The sequence below is a fragment of the Oryctolagus cuniculus genome, chromosome 8 (assembly GCF_964237555.1).
Source record: "Oryctolagus cuniculus chromosome 8, mOryCun1.1, whole genome shotgun sequence".
Classification (NCBI taxonomy): Eukaryota; Metazoa; Chordata; class Mammalia; order Lagomorpha; family Leporidae; genus Oryctolagus; species Oryctolagus cuniculus.
Genome location: NC_091439.1, coordinates 81340523 through 81358161, shown reverse-complemented (window position 1 = coordinate 81358161; position 17639 = coordinate 81340523). Strand labels below are relative to the sequence as shown.

Sequence of the window (17639 nt, the reverse complement as noted above, 5' to 3'; positions counted from 1 at the left end):
AATTTCGGCCGGCACCGTGGCTCACTTGGCTAATCATCCACCTGCAGCGCTGGCAGCCCTTTCTCTAACTCTGCCTGAAAAAAAAAATAGTATTAAACAGGTGTTAATTTTAACAATCCATGGTATTTAGCCAGTATTTGAAATATACTATCTAGCACATAGTCAACATGAAATTATTAATTATTTTTTGCCAGGCAGAGTTAGACAGTGAGAGAGAAAGACAGAGAGAGAGTTATAGACAGTGAGAGAGAGAAAGAGAGAAAGGTCTTCCTTCTGTTGGTTCATGTGGGGAGCAATCCGGACTAGACTAAGTTACTCGAATTAGGACTTATTCTATGCATCTGCTCTCCCACAATATGGTGCTGGGAGAGAAGTAAACAGCTTCCGCACAGCTGCCTCCAGTTCAATCAATTAACTGTAGGACTTGCTCCTGATTGGAGAGCAGCGTACTCAGCCGAGTTGGGATTGGCGGAGGAGGACTATAAAGGAGGAGAGAGACGGCATGCACCAGGAACATCTATGGGGAACATCTAGCTGAAGGAACATCTGTGCAGCCCCCGAGAAGAGCCGGCCGGCGGTGTGCCGCTCCCCTGCGGAAGTGGGGAATGCGGCCAGGGGGAACTGCCCTTCCACGGAGGTGGAAGGGATAGTAGCCAACCCGGGAAGAACCAGCAGCAAACCCGGGGAGGGCCGAGCAGACGAAAGAACAGCGCAGGGTCCTGTGTCGTTCCTCCACGAAGAGGGGGAGCGACATAATGGTGCCGTGACTCGGATATGAAGCCTAGGCAGGGCTTGGTGTCGTTCCTCCACGAAGAGGGGGAGCGACAGTTCACCCCTCAAATGGCCACTACGGCCAGTGCGCTGTGCCGATCCAAAGCCAGGAGCCAGGTGCTTCCTCCTGGTCTCCCATGGGGTGCAGGGCCCAAGCACTTGGGCCATCCTCCACTGCCTTCCTGGGCCACAGCAGAGAGCTGGCCTGGAAGAGGAGCACCGGGACAGAACCGGCGCCCCAAAAGGGACCTGAACCCCGGGGTACCAGCACCGCAGGCGAAGGATTAGCCTAGTGAGCCGCGGCGCCGTCTGTGTTTCATATTATTTTTAATGTGGGGTAGCAGTAAACTTAGAACTACATATGTAGTTTGCATTTTTTTATTTTTATTTTATATTTATTTTTTTGACAGGCAGAGTGGACAGAGAGAGAGAGAGAGAGAGAGAGAGACAGAGAGAAAGGTCTTCCTTTTCCGTTGGTTCACCCCCCCAAGTGGCTGCTACAGCCGGCGTGTTGCAGCTGGTGCGTTGCGCCGATCCGAAACCAGGAGCCAGGTGCTTCTCCTGGTCTCCCATGCGGGTGCAGGGTCCAAGGACCTGGGCCATCCTCCACTGCACTCCCGGGCCACAGCAAAGAGCTGGACTGGAAGAGAAGCGACCTGGACTAATACCCGGCACCCCAACCGGGACTAGAACCTGGGGTGCCAGCTCCGCAGGTGGAGGATTAGCCTAGTGAGCCACAGTGCCAGCCTAGTTTGCATTTTTTACTGCTGGTTTTTCTATTGGACAGTGCTGGTCTAGAACATGAGATGACCGGATGGCAGGCTTTTAAGTATAATCTATTGTAAAATCTGAAATCACCAATTTCTAAAAAAATATTTATTTATTTATTGAAGGTCAGAGTAATAGTAAGAGAGAGAGAGAGAGAGAGAGAGAGAGAAAGAATCTTCCATCTGTTGGTTCACTCCCCAAATGGCCACAATAGCCATGGCAGGGCCAGGCTGAAGCCAGGAGCCAGGAGCCAGGAGCTTTTTCCTAGTCTCCCATGTAGATGCAGAGGCCCAAGCACTTGGGCCATCTTCTGCTGCTCTTCCAGTTCATATTAGCAGAGAGCTGGATCATAAGTGGAGTAGCCAGGACTTGAACCAGCACACATATGGGATGCCAGCATCGTGGGTGACAGCTTTACCCACTACACCACGATGCTGGCCCCTGAAATCATCAATTACTCCATGTTCCTTTGTTACTTATAGTGTGGTGTATCATTTACACCATCAAATGCCTTATGACTATCCAAGAAAATGTGTTTTACTTTGAATTATTTGTAATATAAAGATTATGCACCTAATGTAGTTAATTTGAACAATACAATAATCCACATTCATACTTACATAAATTGACCTCATTCAAAAGTAAGAATTATTTTCTTTGTGATTTTGCTTTTGGGGTATAATACATTTTAGATAGTCAGGGAATATCTCAATGGAAATTCAGAATCAAGTTGTACAGCCGTATCTGTACGCTGCACTGGTTAGTGGAAGACGAAGAGCCACAGGCTTGCTCATTTCCATGTGACACTGTTGTTCCAGGTCATTTGATTCCCACATGGCCAGATTGTTTTCTGAGGTCTAATTTAGCTGTCCAGGAATTTATCAGTGGTGTTTTTTTCCTATTTTGTCAGTAGTAAATTTAAAACTCAATGACAGGAGGAAAAATCAAAACATTTTTAATCCAAAATAACTTGTCTGGAAACAAAGAAAAGAGCACCGTATTGATAATTTTGCATTTTTCCAACAGTTGTTCTCTAGAAGGTCCCTTTTTTTCTTTTATTTTAGAGAAATGTTTGAAACAAATTAAATTGTGCAAAAATCAATACATAAAATTTATATGCTTGATAAGTATGATCCTGGAACATTAATCATCTCTAATGCAAAACCCATAGTTCACAAGAGTTTGTCTTCCGTATTCCTTTCTCCTGAGCAGCAGTTATGCAGAATATCACTTCGATAGCCTCATTCCACATGGGATAATAAACCTACATTTAAAGCTGGAAGTAAAAGGGAGAGATTTCATAAAGACATTTATGAAGAAAAATATTTTTGCAATAAAGAGTACTATTTCTTTGAAAATACTTACATGTGGATTTTTATCTGTCATTAAAATTGTAACTTAATTACATTTAATAATTAAATCTGTATTCTAATATATAGTTACTACTCAATGTTTTAGGGCATGGTGACATTTCAAAAATGCACTAAACTCTTGAAATATCTATTGAAGAATGGGCTCTGTGTGTTGTGGGTTTTGAGTGAAATTGTTTAATTATTCTTTAAATGAAAGTATTATTTTATTAGTAGGACTTCTGACCAAAAATAGAGAGAAAAGACAATTTAACTCCTTTAAACCATAATAATCAGACACAAAGATGGGATATCTTACGTGGAAAAGAATTATAGCAATGTTGAAATGATTCTAGCGTTTAGTAGAAGAAATAACAAAGGTTTGTTTCTGTTAATTGACACCTAGACTACTTCCAAAATTCTCCAGAGACTTAAAAAAATAACCATATTCCCTTAACTTTCAGTTAGAATTATTCGGTATAATTTACGATATATTACTCTGATGCTAAAAAATGGTAATACATTATCATTCTAATCAACACTATTCGTCTTTCTTCACAGAACATTTTAATTTGAACCCCATACAAAAATAGTAAAACATTTCGACAAATCAGGGAGTCTTATGAGATTGTTGTCAATGACTTAAGTTTTAGCTGCTTTCCTACATTAAAGCTATCTTTACCTTCCGAGCAACATTGTGGGAGTTTTTGAGGACTGATATAACACAGATGATACCGCCATGGAGAATGTTTGCAAAATAAACACAATTAAAAATAAAGAATGCATATTTGTTTTACAATCCATTAATTTGCTAATTATTTTAATATCCAAGGGAACATTTCTAAAATCCTTATCTTCACTCTGTGAAGGGTTTCTTCATTATACATACACAATCCTATACTCAATTTTCACTAAAGTGTATGACTTAAACATTTTTCATAGCATAAAAGTTGACATAAAATGGTACACAGTATTACTAAGATTCTTAGATCCATGGTGAACTTCATATTAGAGAGGAGTGAATATACTTGGCAAATTATTTTGTATAGAACAGATAGGAGGTAGCAATGACTTTACCTTTCACTAAGATTTTGTTCCTTTCGATTATTTATGGTTAAGCAACTTTACAATGCTTTCTTAAAAGTTTCTCTAGGGACTATGCAATCACATACGCCTTCCACTTTCCCCTAAACCCAGTTGGCACATGCCATCTTCCAGAGTAGCAAAAGTCATTTAATACCAGTGTACTTTAAACTTATTTATTTCTTTATATATGTATGCATGTATGTATTTGAAGAGATGGAGAGAGCAGGACAACCGGTGAGAGGGAGAGAGTAAGCTTCCCTTGACTGATGCACTTCCCAAATGCCCACAACAGTTGGGGGCCCTGGGGGGAGTGGCAGGAACCCAACCACTGGAACAGTCACTGCATCAGCAGGACCCTGGAGTCAGGAACTGGGGCTGGGAATTGAACTGAGGCACTCAGATGAGGCACATAGGTATCTCCACTGGCAGCGTAAGTGCTGGGCCGAAAACCACCTGCAATGGTGTTTCCATAAGCTCTTTCTTAGAGCCTGCTTCTTTTAGAGAAATTCTTTCTACTTATTTTTCCACCCTACTTCAAGTGGCAGCCCTTCTTTGAGCACGCCCTGTGAGATTCCGTTATCTAGAGCTAGCGGTCTGAGTTCTCTGGGTCTAGATGCTGATATAGGTAGTCCGTCGTTTGGAAATGCTAGACCTCAGATACATGATCTCCAGTTCAATCTGAGGGTTGGATTGTTGAGGGACTCTCTGCCTTTCCCTCTGCAGACACAAGAAATTCAATTAGAATGAAAAAGGTACACATGTAAGCTTGCTGAGGACACAAAGCATTAGAATAGGTAAATGGTTTGCCAAAGATAAGTTTCATAAAATGAATATCTTCAAATTAATTGAATGCCATATTTTAAAACTTTGAATATGAAAATTAGGAATGGCAAATAAAAATTATAGGCTGTGGGTGGTCCTAACAGTCTGGTGTGGAGATATTTCTTAATTGTTTCTTACCTCTTTGAAATACCAGTGCTTACCTCCTAATAAACTTTTTTTCATCATTTTTTAACTTTTATTTAATGAATATAAATTTCCAAAGTACAACTATTCATTTTTTCAAAAAACCAGCTCTTTGTTTGGCTGATTTTTTTGTAATTTTTTTTGGATTCAATCCTGTTGATTTCTTCTCTGATTTTAATTATTTCTCTTCTCCTACTAGATTTGGGTCTACTCCTAATAAACTTTTAAATCTAAGGCCTAAATCTGTTCTTTAGGATTGTGTCACATTATATGAAATATTTTTTAAATCAAGTGGAATGTAAAAATTCAGTAGTCATTCAATCACATCCAGAACAAAATTCAGATAAACATGAACATATGTTTAAAAATAAAAGAATTCATTTAATTTGCTTAAAAGGAAATGTTTTCTCCATTACTTTGCTTATTACTCTTCTCTTAAAACTACTGTGTGAAAATATGAGTGAGACTTTGCTCACTAGCATGGGGACTGGAGATTCTCAGAAAGACAGAAAAGCAAATTTAATGGTAGATTTAAGGAGAAAAATCTCCCTCTGATTTCCTGGTATAAGAATATTTAGCTTTGTTGTTCCATGAATTATTATTAATCTTTCTTAAATTTATTTATTTATTGACACATATCAGAAGTCTTATTTAATTCTAGCTGGGAAATACAGTTTAAAAGAATGTACTTTTATAAGATATCTAAGGAAATTTATAACTTTTGAGATACAAAATAAAATTTCCAAAGGAATATTCTGATTTTAGAAAACTATGTTAAGCCTCTTGCTCTTATACTTTGAGGTAATTGTTGAAAGAAAATTCATAAAAGCATCTTGTCTGATTCTTTGCAAAATGAGTATATAATTAGGTATGTTAAGGAGAAAAGCAGAGTGGTCTCAAAACTTGTGTAACACGAGCCACACAGTCCCCTAGACAGAAAACATTTCCCAGGTTCTTGGATAGATACTGTGGTAGCCCATACTTGATTTTAATCATGGATCATGATCCACGCCAGTCAGTGGTGTGAGAGTAGCAATACAGGACTTTCTTTAGATAGAACTGCCAGACCTAGATTGTATTTGGTCTATCTCTAAAAGGGGCATAATTTAGAGGAAGCTAATTTATGACAAATAGGAAACTTCAACTTTCAACTTGTAATTCATAAAATAAGTAATCACATTCTAGTAACACTGCTACTTAGTGACTCAGTATCAGTGGTAAAATTGCAAAGGCATCCACTCTGCCTGGGGACTCGAATGATGGAGGGAGAATGTGATGAGTCAGAACCATAAAGAGGCCAAGATGTCTGTGTATGGGACACTTTTGGAGGCCCAAATATTGTACAGATCATCTCCTGAAGTTTAAAAATACAGTTTCCAGGGCTGATGCTGTGGCGTAGTGGATAAAACTGCCACCTGCAGTGCCGGCATCCCATATGGGTGCCACTTGGAGTCCTGGCTGCTCCACTTCCGATCCAGCTCTCTGCTATGGCCTGGGAAAGCAGTAGAAGATGGCCCAAGTGCTTGGGCCCCTGTACCCACGTGGGAGACCTGGATGAACTTCCTGTCTCTTGGCTTCAAATCGGCACAGCTCCGGCTGTTGCAGCCATCTGGAAGAGAACCATCGGGGTTCCCCCCCACCCCCCGCCTCTCTGCTTTCCCAGGCCATAGCAGAGAGCTTGGTTTGAAGTGGAGCAGCTGGGACTCAAACTAGCACCCATATGGGATGCTGGCACTGCAGGCAGTAGCTTTAGCCACTAGGCCACAGTACTGGCCCCTAATTACTTAAGATCCATGAACAGTCAGCATTCATTTTAAAACCTTAAAAATTTCTTTAAGTAGTTTGGTCTAACATATGTATGTGCTTCAACAAATTCATGAGAGATAGAATTAAAAGTTAGGCATTCTGGTGCAAAGAATTGAAATCTGTGCTTCATTTTTTCATGAAATGCACTTTCATGAACTCGTTGAAGATTTACCACATGTGCACCTTGGTATAAGAGAACGCTTACCATGACCTCCACCACCCTGCCTATTAAGACGCAGAATCAATTTTTTTTAGTAACTACTTCCTGTTGGTTGGAATGACTAATAAAAGTTGTTATAATGGATTTATCTTGGGCAATAATCCTATCTTAAGCACATAAAAGTCCATCATAAACTTATGTGCATTTATTCCACTTTTATAATTCATACTAACAGAACTTATCATCTCCAGGCACAAAGCTTAGCACTCAGCTGATGCAAGCTTAGATAATGTCTAGGAATAGTGAATGGTGAGCAAAGTTAAAATGGGAATTGGAAAGGTTCCCAGGGTATTATTGTGCAGAAAGAAGCATGAAAATAATTACAAGAGGGTCAGAACTGGAGTGTATATCTGTGTGTTACTTTTACTCATGAGTTCTGACCCTGAAGAGAAGTTCTTTGAAAAGTTCTCCTTTTACTTTGGAATATGAGTATCCTGCAGAAACTCACAAAAGACAATTGGGAGATGTACCACTAAGAGTACCAGAAATGAAGCTATCAACTGTCTATCAACCAGCTGAGATGAAAGCAACATGGGGACTAGGATCCTAGTCAGGTTATCTAAGGGCACATCTGAGGAACACTAAAAACAAAAGGAAACAATACAAAAAACTGAGGGCTTTTAGTCTGACAGATAAAACTGGACAGTTTGTAGGAGAGGAGTGGTTAGGAACTGCAGATCATTATCATATATTGTGAGGTTATTACTGGGGAAATAGGGTAATTCTTGTGGAGAAAGGGGAGAGTCCTATAGAGCCAACCATGGCTCAACCATGGCTCAACAGATAGGAAGGTATTCTAAGTGGAGTCAACCATGAAATGGAAATGGATTACCTTGTGGGTGGTAATTCCCCCTCATAGGAAAGATTTCAGAATTACGAATATTTGTATACATAATATAACATAAATATAAAATAAACATTCACATATGTTTAATTGCTACATAAAGTCCCAGTGTATAAATTTAGGATATCGTGATACTTAGTTAATATTTATCGAGAACTTACTATATACCAGGCAATGAATGTGGAAGAGGCTTTACCAGGCTTAATCCTTCCAAGTCTTTTCAAAGATTCTACACAATACTTTTTATTATTGATATTTTAGAGGACAAAAATGGTTTAGAGAAGTGAAGTAGTTTGGCAAAGATTACACAGCTAGTAAGTTGATTCTGCAGTAGAAAAAAAAGTGTGGGGGGAATATCTTCCAGAGGTGTTGTAGAAAATATTTTTTTGTTGTTACTAATAAGAAATAGAAATAGATGTTCCCTAAGTCCCAAACAGGCTCATGGAGGAAATAATCTTTTTAAAAATTGTTTGAATGGAGACAGGCAAGAGAAAATAACTTTTCTTTAAGTTTTTAGCTATCTGTATTTTTTTGTTTGTTTAAGTCTTTTACAATATAAACAAAATAGATACACCGTCAATAGCAACTTAGACTGGTCATTTTGGACAGTATAATAAGAATACTTAAAATTTAAAATTAAACAGATTTCAGGCATTATTTTTTTTTAATCAGAGTCTCACAATACCAACCTCTTGTGAGACAGTTTCTGTTGAAATTACAAGTGCTTGAACAAAAAAAGAGATGCACAACTGTTTGCTCTATCTTTTCCTGAGATTTTTTTTTTTTTTTGCATGTCACTTGCTTTCTTAAAATGGAAGCAAAACAAATTTGCTTCTCTGGGTATGCATATCACCTTCATAGCTGTAACCATTCCTTTGCAGTGATCATTCTATTTATGTGTTCAATCTAACAGTGGAAACTTTGGGTTTAACCTGGGTAAGATTTTCAGACCAGAAAGACTCTCATGAGGAATTCTCTAAGGTCACTGCCAAATTACAAGATGTAATTTGTAAAGTAAGTGGAGCAAAATATATTGTGCTGCTATCTTAATACCCTCCCCTATTGGCTCCCCACCAATATCCCTTTTTTCCCCATTTTTTTTTCTTTTTCTTTTTTTGGCCCCCATTAAAAGGACCTGTCTCTCTCTCCGACTTTTCAGGAAGAACAGGCAAGTATAGTTCAAGAGAGAGATTTTACTTTGTTGCTGCGCCCTTCCCCATATTATTTCTTACCCTGTGCCCCCTACCCTGACTTCCTGGTTTTAAGTTCTGGATGATAACTGGCAATAGCAGACAAATCATGGTAATTTCACCTTGAATTCCAGGGTTGTTTTGATTCACAGTCTCAGGAGTGTCAGCCTTCAAACATGTTGTTTATTTCAAGTGGAAGCATCCCATTTTGAAAGCCAGCGTTTCTTACCATTATAAAGCAAGCTTGTTTATAAGAACCAGAAAAAGCTTCCTGCTTAGAAACATGTTCTTTGATGGGAGTCTCTGAAACTGAGCTAGTATATTCCAAAATATTCATTCTTGAATTGAATTGGCATTTTGCTTCTGAAAACTTATTCATATTTATAAATAAAAATAAATGTGTCTTACAAAAGAAGCTCTTTTGAGGTTGCTGGCAGCCCAACTTCTCTTTTTTCTTTTTCCAAATACGGCATACAAAAGAATAAAAAAAGAAACCAATTTACATATTTCTCATATTAACACAATCTAGAATAATTTATAATACAAATCAGTAGGACTCTACTGGATGAATGCAAATTAGATCTTCTAAATCAGAAACTAAATCAATCATTGAATTACAATTGCAAAGTAACATTATCATACATTAGGTGGTATTGGGTAGAATTGTTAGTTGAGTTATATGGCATACAAAGGCGCTTACATTCTGTTTTCCCCTCTTCACTGTTTTAGAATACTAATAATCATAAGACTGGCCTCTTAGCAAGTCAGAGAAAGGTCAGAATATTGCTCTGTGGCACGGCAACCCAGTGTTTTCATTTATTTGTTGTTCTATTCCTGTGTTCTTGTTTATATTCATTTCATTTTTGTTTTCAGTTGACATGTGGTCAGTAGGGTGCATCATGGGAGAAATGATAAAAGGTGCAGTGCTGTTTCCTGGCACTGATCGTATCCTTCTTAGCAGCCAGTGGTCTCTACGCGTGTCAGTCTCCATTAATTCCCTTTTGTCTCAAATGCAATACAGCAGCCAGTGTACATTCATGGTCCTTAGAGGGTTTCTATGAGACTCCAATGTCAAACATTTACAAGCTGCCATCATGGTAGAGTAACCTCGTCTCCTAGCAAGACCTTCTGAGGACAATACAGTAGCAAATATGAAAAATGCTACATGATATTGAAAGATCTGCCTTAATTCAGTCTTAACAAACTAATAACAGTAAGGCAGTGTCTTTTCTGGTTTTTTTTGTTGTTGTTGTTGTATATGTTTCAAGCTGATAATATTCACAGCTGAGTAACAAATGACAAAATCTTTCAGTTTTAAGACTAAAGATTTATACATTAAAAATTCACTTGGCATAGAAAGCATGCAAAAGAATTTCATTTTAATATTGATCAACCTCTCTTAAACTTTTCACTTTTTCACTTCATTTATATGAGCAATAGCCTCAATTCCTGCTCTTTCTCTGTATTATTAACAAGTATAATAGTTAAAACCTCATTATATAAAATGTCTGAAGAAATACATTGAAATCATTTGGAGAAATAAAATTGATGCTCTCTGACACAGCCAATAATGAAGAAGTAAAGATTTCAGAACAATGCAGTAATAAATAGATAAGGATGTTGTGTGATTATCTATGGGTGTGTGAATGTGTCCCACCATCATTCTTAAAAGGAATTTACTCTCTCAAGTTAGTGAAGTGCCCCTCTATGTTCATTTAAGAAAATATCATATCTTGATCATATTGAAGATAAAATCTCTGCCCAAGTGATAATAATTCAAAAATAAGATTGAGCCTTTAACAATGAGGTTTTAATAACTAGAGGAAAACCAATTACTAATTTATCTATACAGTAGTATGATTAGCCATTTGCTTTAAGTCTCTGATACATATACTATAGTTCTTATCAAGTGTCTATAATGTAATTTTTAAATTTGAGGATTAGTATATAAATTATTATATTCCGGAGGTCTTAAAAAATTCATGGAAAATGCGTGTATTAAAAAGGCTATGCAGGGGGTGCAGCATATGCAGTTGTGGCATATCAGGTTAAGCTGCCACCTGTGACAGCCCATATGGGCACTAATTTGTGTGCCGGCTGCTCCTCTTCCGATCCATCTGCTGATGCTCCCAGAAGGCAGTGGAGGATGGCCTCAGTGCTTGGGACCCTGCCTACCCACGTGCGAAACCCTAAAGCTCCTGACTCCTGGCTCCAGCCTGGCTCAACCCTGGACACTAAATCCATCTGAGCAGCGAACTAATGGATGCAAGATCTTTCTCTCTCTCTCTGTAACTCTGTCTTTCAAAATTAATAAATAAATCTTTAAAAAATTATGCAGGGGTTAAACATTTTTTCTGCTAAAATAGGCTATCTTTCAATTCTATTTTTCATGAACTGTTTGAAATATTCATCTATATAGTTTCCTACATGTATTCTCTGTATACATTAAAAGGAACAGTTTGGGAAATGACTGCACAAGGAACTAAGTTTTTTTTTCTAAGTTTTTTTGTTTTTAAATTTATTTGAAAGGCAGAGTTACACACACACACACACACACACACGAAATGAGAGAGAGAGAGAGAGAGAGAGAGAGAGAGAGAAAGAAATCTTCCAATGCTGGTTCGATCCCCAAATGGCTGCAATGGCTAGGGCTATGGCAGACTGAAGCCAGGATCCAAGAGCTTCTTCCAGGTCTCCCACGTGAGTGCAGGGACCCATGTACCTGGGCCAAATTCCACTACTATTCCAAGGTCTTAGCTTTAAATTAAATTAAATTAAATCTTAGTTTTAATCTTTCTGTATTGCTCTTTTGTCTTCTATGTATACAATTTTATTAAATCACATCTGTAAATTTACCAAATTCATGTTATTTGAAGGTATGTCAGCCTGATAAAATTAAATCCCTTCACATTTCTAAGACTACAGGATCTCTTTTATTCCCTGTGATTTATAAACTTGTGTTTGGTCTTTGGGCACAAATATGAAATGGCCTCTAGATTTTGGCCAATTTTAGATAATTTTATGAAAATACGATCAATCTGTTAACTTTGTACTCTGCTTTTCCAGAACTTCCTAGGGTTGAATAACTGATGACTGAGATGAACATTGGCTACCTGTAAATTAAAAGATGATTTTCATTACTTTCCATATGGTCTATTAAAGAAAATCAAAACAGAATAATTTTTAGAATTATCTCAGGAGAAGTTGGTTGCGCGTCATGTTTTAACTTGGATTTCAGAATTCCTTGTGAGTGGTGTCTGAGGCTGTGGGTGATGTCACAGGATCATGCAATAGAAGCCTTGGTGTGTGGATACTGAGTTTTTTCTGAAGCTCTACTGTGGAGACGCGTTTGTAAAATTCTTAGACAGCAAATGGGAAGAAATTTCCAACGTATATCTTCTGAGCGTAGACTTTAAAAAAAAAAAAACTATCTCAAACATGTTGAATAAACTTCAAGCCAGTCCTTTTTAAGAAAACAAATTATGAACAGTGAGTATCATAAAGTTAACCTCTTAAAATACAAGACAGATTGCTAACTTAAAAAAAATTTCCACCAAAGTAGGACATTGTATCCCATCAATTTGTATAATAATTATGTTAGTAAATTTAAAAATGACTAAATAAATACAAATTCTCTGTTATTAAAAGTGACTTGTCTGAAGCCAATAATATTATATCTAAATCTATGGGTTAAATAGAAACTTTAAAAATAGGGCTGAAGGGAGCCAACACTGTGGCATCACATGTGAGCGCTGGTTTGAGTGTCGGCTGCTTGCTTGTGATCCACCTCCCTGCTAACGCACCTGTTAAGGCAGCAGAAAATGTCCCAGGAGTTTAGTTCCTTCCACGCATGCGGGAAACCCAGATGGGGTACCAGCCTCCTGGCTTTGGACTGGTCCAGGTTCCAGCCATTATGGCCATTGGGGAGTCAGTCAGTGGATGGAAGATCTCTCTCTGTGTCTCTCCCCCTTTCATATAACTCTGCCTTTCAAGTCAATAAAAAATTGATTTTTAAAAATAGAGCTAGAGATATACAATGTGGATAATATACATCTATATAATATATTGTTATATATTATTTTAATAGGCATCCTCATTTATATGAAGACATTATCAATGTAAATCATCTATAAAAGTCCTTACAGGTATAAACTATTCATATTTTCCTAATATATAAACTAACTAAACAGTGAAGTTTAAAGTATTAATTGATCTTATATTCTTTACCTTTATGCCTAAAGAATTTTACTTACTGTTATAATTTTTAATATGTTTCATATGTACATATATAGTATAAAGTAAATAATTTATATAGAAATACAGTGCTAACAATTTTATATATTTACATGTTCTGTAAGAGTAGATATACTTTTAAATATACATCTATAGAATTTACCCAACCAAATATGTTTTTAGCTGTCTACAATTGAATTATAATTCAACTGTAATGAATTTCATTATAGCTGCCATTTTTATTTTTAAAATTATGAAACATTTATCATACAGGAGGGTTAACACTACATATGTAGCTGTTAGAGATGATTAATAAAATGAAAGCCTATATATTACCACATAGGTTAAAAATACACTATTACCAATCAATATCTTCAAGTCTTTTTTCTGTGCTTAACCCTAGCCACATCTTCCCTTCTCTCCACTGAGGTAACTAACTACAGTCCCAAATATTTATTTCTGGTATTTCCTTGACTTTCTTTGAATTTGCAAAAAGATTGCATGTAAGGCCTAGAGAATAGTAGAAGGCAAATCAGAAACCATAAGGGTGTCAGCTCTTGAACCCAGATTCATAGTAATGAAAAACTGTCAATGAAGGAAGAAAACATAAAGAGAAGATACCATTATTCAAAAGATACAAAGAGTAAGCTCATTAAATAGCTCTTTATAATTCCTCTTAGTAGTGTCTGAAGGTTTAAATGTGTATAACATACATTATATTCATAATTATAACCAAAACACCCAGAAGAAAATATATTTCTCACACATTATGTTCAAGGCATTGTTTGATATATTTTAAAAAGTTCCTCAGCTAATGTAACAGAAGAGTTACAAATGCAAGTTCTTAGCTAATTGATAATACTAAGTGGAATAATTTTCAACCTTAGGATATCTGACACTTATTTTTACTATCCATATGTACTTTGTTTTATTCTTCTGTTACAACTATTTTCGTAAGCCAGAAATAAATATTTGGGACTGTAGTTAGTTACCTCAGTGGAGAGGTAACTATTCATTGAAGAGTACTGATAATCACATTTGAATATTGCCATACTCATCAAATATTTTGCAAACTAATTCTGGTTTAATTGCAGTAAATTTAGAATTGGATCAGGATATTTATTGTGAAATTATTTTTTATTAAATGTCATTTTTCCATTTGTATTCAATGCCTTTAGTTATTTATGCTAAGGATGATACTTTCTGAAGCAGTACATAAAAAGGTATCTATTGCTTTTTCAATAACTGCACAGGTCTGGAATCTGTAAATATTCAGACCCTTACTTTATTCAGTATAGAAGTGATGACTAATGAGTGTTCTAAAACAGATAAATCCTTTTGAAAAAATAATTTTGGCCATTCTTTTAAAAGTATATTTACCATGGTAACATTTGACAGAGAAGCATAAAACCTAGTTAGCATTTTAAGAATTTTAAAAAGTAGAAATCTGACAATCTGTCATTTAAAATGTATCCGCTTTTTTTTACTTAAATATTAATAAAATTAATTATTTTACTTGACTATGCTGACCTGAAAGAACAGAGATGGCACTTCAGAGACATTCTTTAGGGGAATTTCCTTGGTAGAACAAAGCATACCATCAATTTTATGACCTTATTAAAGCACTTTTTTTTTACCACATAAATTCCCAAATTGTTCTTTTCCTTAAAAAGTGTTATATTTGGAACAAGCACTGGACTAGATCCAGAAGATATGGCATCCGGTTTTGGCTTACATTTGGTTAATTATGTTTAACAATCAAATTCATGTGCCCAGCTGAGCTCGTGTTAAGATCCTATAAACATCTGGAAAGCAAGTACTTAACCCCTTGAACAGATCCATGTTTATGGGAAGAAAGAGCTTGAAATAGCTGATTTTTAAAAAAGGATTAAATGATTAAAATAAAGTTTTTACAACTTTTAAAAAATAATTTGTTTATCTGAAAGGCAGAGTTAGAGAGAGAGAGGCAGAGACAGAGAAGGGGAGGTCTTCCATCTGCAGTTCGCTTTCCAAATAGCTGCAATGGCCAAGACCTGGCCAAGACAACGCCAGGAGCCAGGAGCTCCATCCAGGTCCCACATGTTGGGGCAGGGGCTCAAACACTTGGGCCATCTTCTGCTGGTTTTCCAGGCACTTTAGCAGCCAGTTGGATTGGAAGTGGAGCAGCCAGGACTTGAACCTATGCTCACATGGCCTAACCCACTGTGCCACGCACCAGCCCCAGGAACATACCTTTAAAGATGGTTATACCTCACATCTGTAGGGTGGGCATATTACTATTTCACTGTCAATAATGAAGAGCCTCACCTCCCTCTGGTAAAGCATTTCATCTGACACCACAATAATGTTCATTTGTTCATAAACAATTTATGGTAATCTAGTGCTTCCCAAGACCCTAATTATGACTGATAACAAGAAATATTTTAACTGTTCTTCCTTAACAAAATCTCTGATTTTCTTAAACTTTAATATAAAAATATCATACAAGTGTTTTGGGAATACTATGTCAAATCAGCTAATTCTTTATTGAACAACTTTGTAATTCCAGCTAAATTAAACTAGAATATTTGGTACTATTTTGCCAACTTTGTTCAACAACTTCCTCATAGAAAACCTGACAACTCCTTTTCTCCAATCTAAATTTGTCATCAAGTCTTTAGAATTCTGAGGAAGTTTGACCAGTGGTTAGACAATGGTTTGGTAGGGCATGGTAACCTAACAGTAATAGAGAAGAGCTCTCTTTTCATAATTTGAATGACAGGCACTTGAGTTTTATTTAACTACACTAATGCATTCTATTTAAATATATCTAAGTAGTTATAACTTACCTGTATCCATAGTATCAATATGAGTTTTTTGTCCAAGGGTAACTGTAACTCTAACTCTACATAATGTTTTAGTTTCTTTATCTGTATTGATTCTGATCTACTATTTTCTAATCACATAGTAATTTAGATAAACTTTTATTGAAGGATATTCTGGTTTCCTTATCTCTACTTTTTTATAAAGGACTGTTCTTCAGTTTTTACCTCCCCCATTTTATTTTTTGATAGTCCATAGTCAAAGGTATTTTTCAAGCCAGAAACTGAGAGGATATGTACTAATATAAATTTTATTCAGCCCATATAATGGAGGTAGAAGAGGATTTGCAAATTAACTTGATTTTATGTTTGCTCAATCTCCTACATACTGTCTTTGCATTATATATTAGTTTTTGTTGAATGTAGTTAATTTTGTCTTTTCAATAAGGTTGCTAATCTTTTATAGTCTAACTCACTCGAATAGCTATGAGTAAAGACTTTACAAACCACAATTAGTAATCTTAGGGTAAGGGTCCTGAAGCTATCATATATCGCATTAAATTAATCAGCTTAATGTTAAAGCATAAAGAATAAAAATGTAGTAGAGAACACTCCTTGTGATATTGATTTAAAAAGAATTTCCAAGGTCTCTGTCATTCATGATACATGACAAGGTAATCTGTCTAAAATCAATAGCTTCCAGCTGGTCCTTCAAAGTATTCAGGGGCAGTGTTTCTTATTTTCGATGCTCTGGTACATGAACTATTAATGAGGCGTAAAAAATAGAATCTCAATCAGTGGGTATGTCTGTCAACATTTACCCTCTAATTTTTGAGGGTGTAATTTTTCACAGAGAGCTGGCATGTTTCATATAGAATTCCTCATAGTTACCATACTCTCTGAATTTGGATGTCTTTGGGTGGAAGTCGCTCTCTTAAATGAAGCACCTCTCTGTCTACCCTCATATGTGATTGGAAACATATTCAGAAGTAAGAACAGTAGGTATGCAATGGTGACTTCCTTGTATGAATAGTATAAATTTCTAAATCTTTGATGAAGAATTAATGAGTTCTTTTACTATAAAAAAAATTTATTGACCCCATGTGTAAGGCATATGAGCAGAACTCATTAACAGATGATAAATTTCTTGGGTTTTGGAGAAGAGAAAATATTCTCAAAAATAATCTAGGAAGACAATAAATGATTATCATTTTTAATAGATGTGTACTTGCCATTTTAAATGTATAAGTGACTGAAGTATCTTCAGGAGATAAAATGTCACTATCATGGGATTATATATTTTTTCTAAATCACATGATTATATTGGTGTTTATCCTTTTGTAAGAGATTCTTCTTGTGTTATTTAAATAACATGTTAGCTTTACCAATCAAAGATTGTTTCATGGTATCCTGTTTTGTTAAATAATATTAGCTCCCTGAAAACTTCTGAGTTCGAAAACAGAATTTGAAATCTAGGGAGGATGCATTGCCCTGACAATTCTGTTTCACAGTTTTGTCTCTTTTTGCTTTATTAAAATCCCAATTGTACTGATGGCTGCCCAGGATTCTGAAGAGTTAGCCTCTTATTATTGGAAAGCATGAGCT

At 36.3% G+C, this 17639-nt stretch overlaps 1 protein-coding gene across 5 annotated transcripts in view; it reads left to right on the top strand.

Annotated features, from left to right (window-relative positions):
- The window catches only part of MAPK10 (mitogen-activated protein kinase 10), a 324977-nt gene that overhangs the window by 249156 nt on the left and 58182 nt on the right, over positions 1-17639 (top strand). The window contains exon 9 of one of the 5 annotated variants that reach the window (XM_051819602.2): positions 9874-9945. The exons of the other annotated variants lie outside the window; for them this stretch is intronic. Coding sequence (XP_051675562.2) covers positions 9874-9945 — 72 coding nt within the window. The remainder of the gene's footprint in view (positions 1-9873; positions 9946-17639) is intronic. 5 annotated transcript variants of the gene reach the window in all.